The sequence below is a fragment of the Mya arenaria genome, chromosome 5 (assembly GCF_026914265.1).
Source record: "Mya arenaria isolate MELC-2E11 chromosome 5, ASM2691426v1".
In the NCBI taxonomy this organism is placed as follows: domain Eukaryota; kingdom Metazoa; phylum Mollusca; class Bivalvia; order Myida; family Myidae; genus Mya; species Mya arenaria.
In genome coordinates, this window is record NC_069126.1 from 63,477,654 (window position 1) to 63,491,557 (window position 13,904).

The 13,904-nt window shown below is 35.0% G+C and overlaps 1 protein-coding gene across 1 annotated transcript; it reads right to left on the reverse strand.

The window, feature by feature from the left end:
- Positions 1–1,138: 1,138 nt before the first annotated feature.
- Positions 1,139–13,608, reverse strand: LOC128236070 (hemicentin-2-like). Its single transcript, XM_052950889.1, has 9 exons — positions 13,517–13,608; positions 11,936–12,223; positions 11,404–11,682; positions 9,310–9,514; positions 8,609–8,685; positions 6,164–6,306; positions 4,719–4,887; positions 2,906–3,043; positions 1,139–1,293 (listed from the first exon to the last, which is right to left on the reverse strand). Exons 1-9 carry the CDS (start codon positions 13,560–13,562, stop codon positions 1,280–1,282), a joined length of 1,359 nt encoding a protein of 452 aa, XP_052806849.1. The 5' UTR covers positions 13,563–13,608; the 3' UTR covers positions 1,139–1,279.
- Between the last annotated feature and the right edge of the window lie 296 nt (positions 13,609–13,904).

The following is a 13,904-nucleotide window of genomic DNA, read 5'->3' on the forward strand; positions in this document are numbered from 1 at the left end:
AAGGGGTAGTTCCTTACATACCTTACCTCATCCTGATGATGTTTGGGAATTAACGAAATTGAAAACACTCAAGTGTCCGAATTATCCACCAACAAGTTGTGTATATATGAAGTATAATCACGTGATATGTACATCTTTTGTGCTAGTTTTTGAGCATCGATGTTATGCGTACGTCTATCGATCCAAAATCAATGTATTGCAATAAAGTATTACAAATAAACAGCAGTGAATATTTCTGTTGTTTTACACTTAAACATTCAATGTGGAGCCCAAAGAAATCCTCGCTCGTTCCACGTTTATTTATCCTTAAGAATTTACATCATATGTTTTGACTATTACAAGACATTTTATCTACAAGGTACACACAAGTGACTTTTAACGTCAAAATCACGAAAGAAATAAAATATCCGTCTTATTTCGATAATATATCAAAATGGAACATATTTCTTAAAGAAAAAAACACTTTCACATCTGAGATATCCTTAAAATCATTCTTGGAGTATGGGTTATTGTAGTTTTATTTTGCTGTCAATAAAAACTAAAAAGGGAGCGTTATGAATAGAAAATGGAATAGAATGTATTCTATTTTTGGACTTAAACAATTAGTGTGAAGATACGCTTGGTTTTGAGAGACTTGCATTACTTCTTTCAGCTGTTGGAATATGTTAACAAACCCATTACACATATTTGGTATTTCTAAACATATGTAACGCATTCTAGTCGTAGCTTTATCATCGTTCATATATTTCCGAAGTAAAACATCTCAACGAATAGTTTTTCAAAAATATCGGAATACGTTGATAATACGCACTTATGAGAAAAGTTCATGTTACTGTACATACCATGGACAAACCAGCTGGTATATGTATACTTTTACAAAAGCAGGAGAAGAATTCCTCTTCCAGTGTCCCTGCATTAGAACAATTCTTGCCGGGTGTGATACTCGAAACACCGAGCTCTTTTTGTAAACTAGTTAATTTTACAACGCTTAAACTATACTTTGTAATTCAAATCACCTTGCTCACAAGAAACATGATTAGATTTTTTTCGATTTTTCCATGACGAATGAGGTATTAGTTTCAAGTTATCTCAAGTTCGATTGCATTAGAATATGATGTTTGAAGGGAAAAGTTAACACTATCTGTTTCATATTTATTCTGGATATAGGTGATGGCTTTAACATTATGGTAACAATAACAGTTCAAAGAACAACATTTAATCATGGCATTGCACAACCCCGTAGTGTACTATCGTTTGCTGTTTGGATATGCCGTGCGACTTACGCCTTTTCGTCTGAAATGAAACATTGTCACTTATTAATCTATACATAACTACCACTCAATTTTGAACCACACAATAAAGCATACATACAGCCTATGTGCTTATTATAAATCATAATTTTAAAATAGGCACATTGGCTCTTCTTTGTGTATATAAAGTCGATCGGTGCGTATATCACTGTATTTTAATATAAATCCAGTTTATGACGTCAGCAGTACACATCATATTTTGGCCGGTCCGGGCCTCGCAAAAAATATTATATGGACTGATGACGTCATAGCACTAGTGAGTGTGGCTTGCAACTTTCAAAACGACGAACAATTGTCGCAAGTAAGAATTATTTGCTTTGTTCAATAAAACACATCAAAGACGCTTTAAAAATATTAAATGGTTATATAAAATGTTCTGTATAATATAAGAAATATAATACACCACTTCGTGCCATATGACATTATAAGGTCTGGCCAGTCAGCGAAGGTGAATGGACCTCGGCTAACACCTCGGTCCATATTTACTTTTGGTGGCTGACTGGCCGGTCCTTATAATGTCATATGACCCTCGATGGTTTTGTAATATTTCTTAAATTCAGATTATACATCAAGTAATGTTACCATTTACCATTTCTGCGAAATATATACCTAAAGCGAATAAAAAAATCACACAATTTCATTTCATCAACCGTCAGCCGATATTGTGACTGATTTATAATTTTATTAAATCCATAAATGGGTGTGATATAGATTATTCTCTAAACTTTCATATCGTAATTCCGAAAACTCATAGATAATTATATTGCTCGTCAGACAATACCGGTTTTTGAACGTTTTCAAAACGAGATTTCTCTATGAATTATTTTTTGATAACTTTTTCTTATTTTTTGATAACTTTTTCACAAATAAATTTTACATACAACTGTTTAGAACAACGCCACAGATTTCAACTAGATACATGTACAAACATCTCAAACATACGCAAAACATGTAATACAAGCTACTACACAACAGTCGAAACCTGTTGGCTCGATGTCCGAGTGACTGGCCAAAATACTCGGACATTTTCATTAAGTTCGAGCCAACGAGGAAATCGAGCTCACGGGTCTCGACTGATGTTAAACAAAGTGTATGACATTATAACATTTCAACAAAACATAGCTATATAATTTATAGCAGAGTTGATAAACGAGGAAAGTGATATTACCTCTACCATCGTTTTTGGTTATTACTCAAGCTAAATACATGACTGTCGATATGATGAAAAATAATGCCTTTTATTTAAATTGAGAATAATTATGTTTTTCCTTTCAAATTTATAAATTGATGTACATCGTTAGTCTTCAAACAGACAATAATGTCCAGTTAGCGCAGTGTTAAGCGCACTCGCTTCTCACCTAGGCTACCTGGGTTCGCTCTCCCAGCCCGGGCGCATGCGAGTTTGGTTTGTCGTCACCAAGCCGGACAAGTGGGTTTCCTCCGGTACTCCGGTTCCCCCCACAACACAAGACCAAACTCTCGCGCAACATCATGCCGACGAGATTGATTTCTATAATGTTGTAATAACTTGTTTCACAATCGTTGTTAAGTAAATGAGTTTAAAATAAACAGACAATCAAAAATCTCATACTTACAGTGCATTCTCATTTTCCTCCACTTGAACACGTACAGGAGTAGGGCGAGTGATCCAATCAGAACAAGGGCTCCTACAGAGGCTCCGACAGTCACGGCAAGAGAGAAACTTGATGACTCATTTGGCATCAGAGGTCGCGCTGATAAAATATGATTAGACATTGAAAATACATGTAAAGCAAATAAGGAAAAGCCAATAAGCAGGACGCCGATCCTGATCTTTGTGTAGGTTATTGACATCGTGACACCTAGTCCTTATCGATATTTAAATGAAAAACAGAAACAAGTTCTGTTGCCAAAAGTTTAAACGTCAATCCCGTTTAATGGCCCATGGTAAACGCCAAAGACATAAAACACAAAAACAAACAATAACAAACAAGAAACATGGAATAATGAAGACAAAATCCTGCAATACCGGGAAAAAGCAGACAACAATAACAAAACGCAAATAATATACATGAATAACTGGGAATGTCTGCAGATGGCAGAATATTGTGTTCGTTTAATGTAATGTAAGAGGAAAAATCAACATTCAATTTGAGAGAGGATTGGAGATTTTCCTGCTATGTAACGCCGCATAGCAGCATCGCCGCATAAACGTGTTATTTCTCGTTTATGCGGTGATTTTCAACGCATTAACAGGGCGACCACGTTTATGCGGCGACGCTCAACGCAGAAATTGCTTATATGGGGCGCAACTGTGCCTTTTTGCCACATAAAGAGGATTAACTTATTTAGTTCTAATATTTCAACAAAAACGATGATGATGATGATGATGATGATGATGATGATGATGATGATGATGATGATGTGATGATGGTGGTTGTGGTGGTTGTGGTGGTTGTGATTGTAGTGATAATGATGGTGGTTGTGATGATGTTGTTGATTATGATGATGATTAAGATTAGTGCGTAGCATATTACTGTCATTTTGAATAAAATACTGGAAAAGTGGGCAGGCAAATTGGTCAAATTTAAGGAAATATCTTAAAGTTGAGCCAAAATTTTCTAGGTTAGAAATGATTAAATTTATAAAAACATAATAAATGAAGGAAAGACGTCAATGATGACCCTATATCAGTCATCTGAGTCCTCTTGTTCAAGTGCCCAAAACTAATGTTGTGTTAAATTTTTTGGAAACAATATAATCTTCAAAAGTTTTTCTTTCGTTACCCTGGTAACCAGAGATATACGCTTATGACCTAGACGCGAATAAATTTCACAATTGCACAATTACCAGTGGTTCTAGCCAAAAAGTTCTCTGACAAAAAGGCGACAGTGTATGTTACGTCATACGACGATTCAATATTCTGATTGTCCTAAATGACGGTGTTGTGCGTTGTCGTAACATATATTCTCGCCTTTAGTCGGGCCAAACGTCATTCCAAACGTTTTCGCAGAAAGATCAATGGTTATGGCTCACTAAATCTTTATCAGAATTTACGTCTCTAAAAGTCTAGTTCAAAGCTTGGTTAAGTGGACACAAACAACTAAGTCCGATCTTCATGAAACTTTATCAACCAGTATTGTACTCGTATTTGAATTAATTGGGGGGTTTTATGCGGCGAAAGTGTGCCTTTTTGCCACATAAGAAAGTCCTGTTTATGCGTTGAAAATCACCGCATAAACGTGGTCGATTTCGCTGTTATGCGGCGTTACACTGCTATCACCTTTATACGTTAGTAGCGACTTTAAAGCTCGATCTTAGTGGTGAAACTGTTAGAAATTAAACTAATGGTATTGACATTCAGACAAAAAGTACCTTGTGTCCAAACTGTACCTTGTGTCCTAACTGTACCTTGTAACCTAACTGTACCTTGTGTCCAAAATGTAACGGGGGGTCTTGAGAATGCTGACATAAACCAGTTGTTCTGTGCAACCATAGAGATATTGTAGAATGTGTCGCTCTGTAGCCCTGTAAGCGTGTAAGTCCAGGTTTGGTTGACACCGTGCGTGGTCGAGTTGTCTTCGATCCATTGTGAGAGCTAGGCCAAAAAATGTTTGGTTAGGGCTACATCATTTTCAAAAATAAGTAGGGTGGGAAGGCTTTTTATTTGTTCTGAATTGTTTAGGCTTTTTATAAGAACGTGTTTTTTCATCATTGGCGAATGTGCTAAAGTAATATTCTTTATAAAGCTTTAAATGTTTTAAACTATATATTAAAATACACTTTGTTTACCAACTGACTATAAAAACGGGAAGGTCGGCGCCTAGTCCGTATGTAGGGTCGGGTAATCCGAACCAAATGAACTTTTCAGGCCCTATCGTTATTGTAAAAAGTGTAATCCGCTGTCAAACACAATATACACCCAGGTCATGAAACTGCAATCTCAGTTCAATGAGACTGTGTTTAATACAGTGTGTATTTAAAAATAAAGGTAACTTAGTAACAGCGCTTTTATTATCCATTGGCACCGGCCTGATATATATCGTATTCTAAAATATTCACCTTTAAATGCTTTTAAATTATCAAGACTTAGTTAACTTATCAATGAAGAATCAGCGGTTAATACCGAGGGCATGTTGTAAAGATGTTCAATGCCTCTTGCCAATAAACATACATATATGAACATGGTGTGGATAGTTTTGTTATAGATAAAAAGCATCAGGACAGCGGCAACACTAGACCCCATTTGCTACTAAAGCGTATCGTAACAAACTTCCTCAATAGTTAAAACTCGTGTTGGAGTTTTCTGGGACATTATTATGAGCCCAAATAATCACATTATACTCATAGTTTCCAGGACCGGACCTACAAAATGCAGACGCTAGTTTAAGGTATTGCTTGTTTTCCCTGCCATATGGTCATACAGTTGTAAAGCCGCCAAGCTCAAGACACCACTGGACATAACAATGCTCAAATTATTGACACCCTTGTTACTGTTATTATACTGCTCAGTGTATGTATGAAAGTTTTGTTTCAATGAACACATTAATAAACTGACATTACTTGGCCTTCCAAAATGAAAACATTATTTCTCTATGTAGTTTTTAACAGAAGCAGAATTCGATTCAGAATGGGTTTGTTCCCATTACAGTCAAACCCCGTTTGCTCGAACTCGCTTGGCTCGAATTCTTCGTTAGCTCGAATAGATGTAAGGGAACGATCACTTTATACTGTAGATAAACAATCCCGCTTCGCTCGAGGTATTTTCGCCGGTCCGTGGGAGTTTGACCCAACGGGGTTCGACTGTACGTTATTTGTCGTGTAATGTCGTGAAATGCTGAACATTTTTATAAAATATCAACATTCTTGCTTACCGAGGAAAATGAGTTGCCATTGAAATTCTTCATGACGATGAAATGCTGACTAGATCCCATATCAAATCCGGAAGTCCATGTGATTGTGACGCTATCGTATGTGACGTCAGAAATACTGACGTTTGTCGGCATCTCGGGATGACCTGCATATTGATAAACATATAAGGAGAGGAAGGAAAGAAATTGTTATTATATTATTTCTGTTGACGTACCCTAGTTTTGAAAAATACAATGATAACATGTATACACATTAGACCAATTGTTCAGAACTTTGTTTAAGTTAACATCGTGATTAACAAATTGTTGCTAACGTTTTAACGGGGAAATATTAAATAAAAACAAGGTACACATCAAACAGATGTCAATATTTTTGTTAGAAATACTGCAGATCACCCAAATCTTGTTAGAAATACTGCAGATCACCCAAATATTGTTAGAAATACTGCAGATCACCCAAATTTTGTTAGAAATACTGCATGCAGATCACCCAAATATTGTTAGAAATACTGCAGATCACCCAAATATGGTTAGAAATACTGCAGATCACCCAAATATGGTTAGAAATACTGCAGATCACCCAAATCTTGTTAGAAATACTGCAGATCACCCAAATTTTGTTAGAAATACTGCAGATCACCCAAATTTTGTTAGAAATACTGTAGATCACCCAAATTTTGTTAGAAATACTGCAGATCACCCAAATATTTTTAGAAATACTGCAAATCACCCAAATATTTTTAGAAATACTGCAAATCACCCAAATCTTGTTAAAACCCAAATCTTGTTAGAAATACTGCAGATCACCCAAATCTTGTTAGATATACTGCAGATCACCCAAATATTGTTAGAAATACTGCAAATCACCCAAATCTTGTTAAAACCCAAATCTTGTTAGAAATACTGCAGATCACCCAAATCTTGTTAGATATACTGCAGATCACCCAAATATTGTTAGAAATACTGCAAATCACCCAAATCTTGTTAGAAATACTGCAAATCACCCAAATATTGTTAGAAATACTGCAGATCACCCAAATCTTGTTAGAAATACTGCAGATCACCCAAATATTGTTAGAAATACTGCAAATCACCCAAATCTTGTTAAAACCCAAATCTTGTTAGATATACTGCAGATCACCCAAATCTTGTTAGATATACTGCAGATCACCCAAATCTTGTTAGAAATACTGCAGATCACCCAAATCTTGTTAGAAATACTGTAGATCACCCAAATCTTGTTAGAAATACTGCAGATCACCCAAATCTTGTTAGAAATACTGAGAACACTCAAATCTTGTTAGAAATACTGAGATTTGTTAGAAATACTGCAGTTCAATGAAATCTTGTTATGTTAGAAATACTGCGGATCACTCACATCTTGTTAGAAATAATGCAGATCACTCAAATCTTGTAAGAAATACTGCAGATCACTCAAATCTTGTTTAAAATACTGCGGATCACTCAAAACTTGTTTAAAATACTGCGGATCACTCAAATCTTGTTAAAATTACTGCAGATCACTCACATCTTGTTAAAAATACTGCAGAACACCCAAATCTTGCTAGACATACTGCAGAACACTCAGAACAAGTCAGAGAACTAGAACTGTGCAAGACCCATCTTGAGCTGAGTATGGACTCTTACAGTGCGCAGGGGTGTGTCATGCATGGAAACTTGCACAACGGATCTCCGAAATACTGCAGATCACTCAAATCTTGTTAGACATACTGCGGATCACTCAAATCTTGTAAAAATACTGCGGATTACTCAAATCTTGTTAGACATACTGCGGATCACTCAAATCTTGTAAAAATACTGCGGATCACTCAAATCTTGTTAGACATACTGCGGATCACTGAAATCTTGTAAGAAATACTGCGGATCACTCAAATCTTGTTAGACATACTGCAGATCACTTAAATTTCGTTAGAAATACTGCAGATCACTCAAATTTTGTTAGAAATACTGCAGATCAAATGTGTATCCATTAAACTTCCAGAGCAGTAAAGAATTGGAAGTTAACAAAGATAACATTAACAAAGTTGTTAACTTTTAAAAGTTCTGAACAATCAGCCCAATGTATGCGTTTGATAAAATTGCTTTAAGATACCCGGCCCAAAATTCCGAGTCAAAAAAATCTTAAGCATTACTCACATTAGTATAATATTTCTTTTAGCAAAATTACTTACTTAAATCTATTTTACATCACAGAATATCACACAATTTATACCAAAAGCAAAAGTGAGCTGAGCTTGAGTCTGTCATAAGGGACTTAAGATATTTCGAGAAATTGTGACCTGTTATTAAGAATTATCGGTTTAAAGAATTACGAAGGTAGGACCTCTTCAATATATGATAGAGACTTATAAGGCCAAAATACAAAAGAAGCATACAAAACAGTGTGATACTCTAATCAAGTTTCCAATTTAATGTTAGTTGTCTTACCGTTTGCTTTAAGTTGATAATGTGCAATATGTGTGCCATACTCGTTGGTCATTTTAAGTGTGTAGTTACCGAAATCGCTGGAATGAAAAGCAAGCAATGGCCTTCAGATATTCTGAACAATGAAAATTAAAATAAATGTATTATTTTGCAATCTAGCATTTGTATCCTTACGCCGTCATTCAAACTGAGCGTGTGTGGTCTGTTTCTGGCGTTTGCATTTTTTTTGTGAGGTGTTCATACACTTGTGGCTCTAGTTCATTGTTCTTTGGACCCATTCCATTGTGCCTCTTAACAGGATTTATTTGTTTACTTGTTGAATACTGGGCTGGACCCTGTACTTTGTATTATTGTAGTTCAGTTTATTTTTGATGGTTCCATTTACGGTCTCAAAGATCTCTTTTATGTAACCTCAGAAATAATGGGGTTTAAATCAAGTTTCAGTAGCTTGATTTTGTATTGTGTCTTTATGTTAAAAACACATTTTAACGTTATTCATTTCACATATTATGAGATCTCTAATTATGTGCAAGTATCAGGGCTTGTATTCAATATTGGTCTGAATTGGATCTAAGAACGATGTAGCTAATCGGATTACTTTTTATTAATCCACTGTCCAATATAATGAATACAGTAAATAAAGTTAATAATGGATGACTTTAAGATTAACTTTATATGCATTTTGAATACCACCCCTGACCTACCTGACTTCTACCGGATTCAAGTTATCCCATGACAAAACAGTTGTGTCATTCCAGGTATCTATCTGACCATGAAACGGTCTGCCATCCTCCCTAGACCACGTTATATGTGGTCTTGGATATGCAGTGAAGTTCATTTCTAGTTTTGCGGGCTTGCCCTTTTCTCCTTCCTCAAGGTAAATCTGGGCCCATTGTGGTCGTGGAGAACCTGCATGTCATTCAACAAATTAAATGTGTTTCAATGGCGAACCAGCGTCTTGTGGATTGCACGCATGATGAAACAATTGTTACCTCTCTTCACCTATTATATAATGTCAAACAGAAGTAACATAATATCTATATTTGGAGAATATGAGACCCGTTTACTTGTTGAACTGTGGTTAACGCCTTATAGTGTTGTTTTGTTTTACTTCTGTACTTAACTGCATGTACAATATACATTATATGATAGACATATACATAGTATGTGTATATATGTACAACGAAATTCCAAAGAAGGGAGAAACAACGTTATAATACAATCATTAGAGGAACGAAAGCAACTAAACAGGCACCCAATAAATGTTGTGGTGTCTTATATTATACGTATTGAAGCATCCCATAAATTAAATGGACAAGACACCAGATGAGCCCATTGCACGAAAAAGAATGTCAAAATCTTACATAAAATTGATATTGTTGTGAACAACGGATTGAATCTTACTTACTGATGTATCTCATCGCCTACAATGCATGTATCTTGAGCATTTTTGCATATTTATCCAATGCGAAATTTACTGGGTTTGTGTCTCACGTAATTCCCAGTAAATTTAAAAATAGCGTCGGCATATGTATCCGTTACAGTCACGGAACCTTCACATGCTGAATAGATAAACTGGGAAACCAATATCCGCTATTTTAATCAGGTAAACTCCTCAGCTGAGACAACTATTATTTTAATCATGAGACAAAATGTATTATTATACCTCAATTCTATAGAACGTATAGTAAAAACGCCAGGGCAATATTTTCGACTATCACCCCGCACTATCACCCTCTGCCGCACTGTCACCCTCTGACGTCATGAAATTGAAAATACGCTACAAATACGCCGCCATGTTGGATTTGTATGTGAAAAATTATGATTAATATAAAACTGGCATTGCAACCTTAAAATACACTAATTATAAGACCTCACTTCTATAGAACATATGAAATTGGCAATACGGTACGAATACGGGATTTACTGATATTATTTTACTTAAAGTCTGTATCACCTGAGCGCTTTGTTTACCAGCCGACAATTCTTGCCAAAATGGCAAAATGGTAATTTTAGTCTTTAAAATACTACAGTTTTTGTTCGGTATAATAAAATAGATATTGACTGCCTTGAGGGTGACAGTGCATATTGCCAACCTTCGGAAAACACTGTCAACCTCGGCTTCGCCTCGGTCGACAGTATTTACCTCAGGTTGACAATATGCACTGTCACCCTCAAGGCAGTCAATGTTTATATATTATCGACATCAAAATATACTAGCTCGAATTGATAATTGTAAGCATATTTTGAGAAAATACTATATTTGCCGATTTTGGGCGCATCTGGTGTCTAGTCCCTTTAAAGCAACTGTGCACCAGATGATCAATTTGCAAGAAAAAAAAGAAAATTGTCGAAAACTGTCATTAACTTGGTATTAATGTTTACAATGCATTGAAACTTACTAACTGAAGTACCACATAGTTTACAATATATTTAAGTTTAGCAGTTATTTCGTATTTTTCCATTAAAAAAGATTACTTGGTATGTCACTCCTTATGAGTGATTGCTAGTCGGTGTTATCACGTGATATTACCGAGTTAGGTGTATAGCTTAATTATGTCACCCGATTAGAGTAAGCCGCAGCTCAGTTGATATGACGCTGGACAGCAATTTTGGCGACACGGGTTCGAACCCGATCTCCCACACAATTTTTTTTTTTTTATATTTTTTGTTTACAATTATGACATCAAAGCGTAACACATTATATTAAATAATTGTACTGAGATTCGTAACAGAAAAAAAATAATTTCGATGCCATCCTGGTGTACAGTCCCTTTAATATAAAACAACGCACTTACAGAAAACGGTTAACATTCCCTCGCCAGTTGCATTTTTGTGATGAGACAGTCTGTTGTGTCCGGTACATGTCCATCGCCCCATGTGGTCACATCTGGCTTTTGTCGGTCCCATTATCACATCCGCAGGCAGGTTAGCCGACATCATACCTTCATTATTATCCCTGTTAAATATGGACCACGTGGGGTCTGGGTGACCTTGAAAATTGCATTCCAGGGTAAAAGACTCGTTTTCGTGCACCACTTTCGGGAAAATATTAAATCGATCAACTTCTGCTGGATCTAAAATGTAATTGACAGAAAAAAATAGTTGCTGTATAACCTTTATGAGGTTATATCATGTATAATAATAGTAATAATAATAATAATAATAATAATAATAATAATAATAATAATAATAATAATGATAATAATAATAATAGTTGTAGTAGTGGTAGTAGTAGTAATAATAATAATAATAATAATAATAATAATAATAATAATAATAATAATAATAATGATAATATTATGTGTTAAGATTTATTTTACAACTTACATTCAATGTCTACCGTAATGACGTCAATAGTGACGTTAGCGCCGGTTTCGTTGTAATACGGATAAAACGTCGTGTTTAGTGCGTAACAAATGTATTGGCCCGAAAACGCCCGCTTTATGTTGAATACAATAAGATCAGTTCCATTTTGGCGATAGGGGCGGTGTTCTGTACCATTTTTCTGCCAGTATATTTCAATATCATCTGATTCTGTCGCGTTACATCTCACGAGCAGATTGTCCCCTTCCAGTCGTGTGTATTTACTTAAATTTGCTGACGCCAGGTAAAATCCTGCAAGTAAATACAACGTATATATAGGATCTGACACGAGTTGTCATTTAATACAAGATTTTATTAAACGAGTTCATGAAAACTTTCATGGATGAGCTTAATAAAATTCTTGAATTAAATGACAACGAGTGTCAGATCTTTTTTATCACATGCTTAAAATGGTGTTTTTATCACCAATTTAGTTCCACTTTCTGAACCGATTGTTTGAGAGCCAAAGTACTCAGAGTAGAATGTCAACGATGCGCCATATAAATAGTTCCAAATTAAAATGACAAAAGTAACTAGCAGTTATCAACTTTTAATTCTGATAAAGCGCTTAACAAGTCACAAATATAAAAATGTGTAGTAAAATATCCAACAACATGATAATTGATGACGTTTTTAAAAAAATAGTTGATATGAACAATAAATAATTGTCCAACATTGATTTCGATTGTTCATTCAAAATGGTAAACGGCAACTTGAGCGGCATAAGGTTCCGCTAATATCTCCATGGATTAGACAATGGATAACTACAATATATTCAGAGTAAGGACCGACTCTTGGCCTCCACAAACCACTTAACGTCAGCTTAAGTAAATACATGAAGCATTAATTTATCAAGCAACTTGCATTATGTATCGAAGTGTGTAAAAGATCATATACAATAGTCTGTTAGTAATTAGTTAGATCAAATTATAAATATAATGGTAATTATATGTAGTTTCTAAAAATGCGAAAAATTACCCAAAAATGTTTCATTTTGATATACGGTATACGAAATGCTCATATATATTTGTATAACTTTACCCATGTCACTGTACCTGCAAATACGTTTTGAGATTGGTTTAATATGTGCAGGATTAAATAAAATTGGTAACTACAGCCTACATTTTAAGCCCATGAAATTGCAGATATGCAATCATTTAGAACTGGGCTTAATTATTAAGAATTGTAACTTTCGCGTTTTTTAAATGTCCGCCCACAGCCACTCACCCGATACACTCCCTGTGTCAGATCTTGCGTTGACAATGTATCAAAAAATGAGGTTGTACTCTAGGTTAGTTAGATAACCTGAATTAAAATCTTAATGATTAAGAAGGGCTCGTTTGGTACGCTCACTCCGCCCATTCTTAATCATTAAGACTTTTCTGCATGTCATCTTACTAATACATAATTGACAGTAAAATGTTATCGATTTAAATCCAAGAAATATATTGTAAGTAACATATTCATTCCCATACAGTCTGTTGTAACAAATGATACCATGAAAAATAAATCAATGTTGCTGTTGTAAATTGTTGAAGCACTCACCTAAAAGTGTTGAAATCACATACACGCTGACAGCTAAAGTTTTCATTTTAATCCGGTAGTTTACGTCCAATTATTGATATATCAAGTGAAATGTAACATTTCAAAACAACAAGAAATATCAATGACAGTGTTTGTATTACAAGGACGATAACAGATGATAGCGATAGTAACTCGTGCGCATAAATGGTTTCAGAACATATTTCGAAATATGTATTTACATTTAGCGCACCTTTAACGAATTGGGGTCGAGATAACACACTAAATTGAACTTAAAATGATATCATTATTCAGCAATAAGTTGAGTAAATTAAATGATCAAACCCTATTGCCAGTGTTTAATTCTGTCTTGATAATATCTTCAATATTATACAGCAAATTCATACAATCT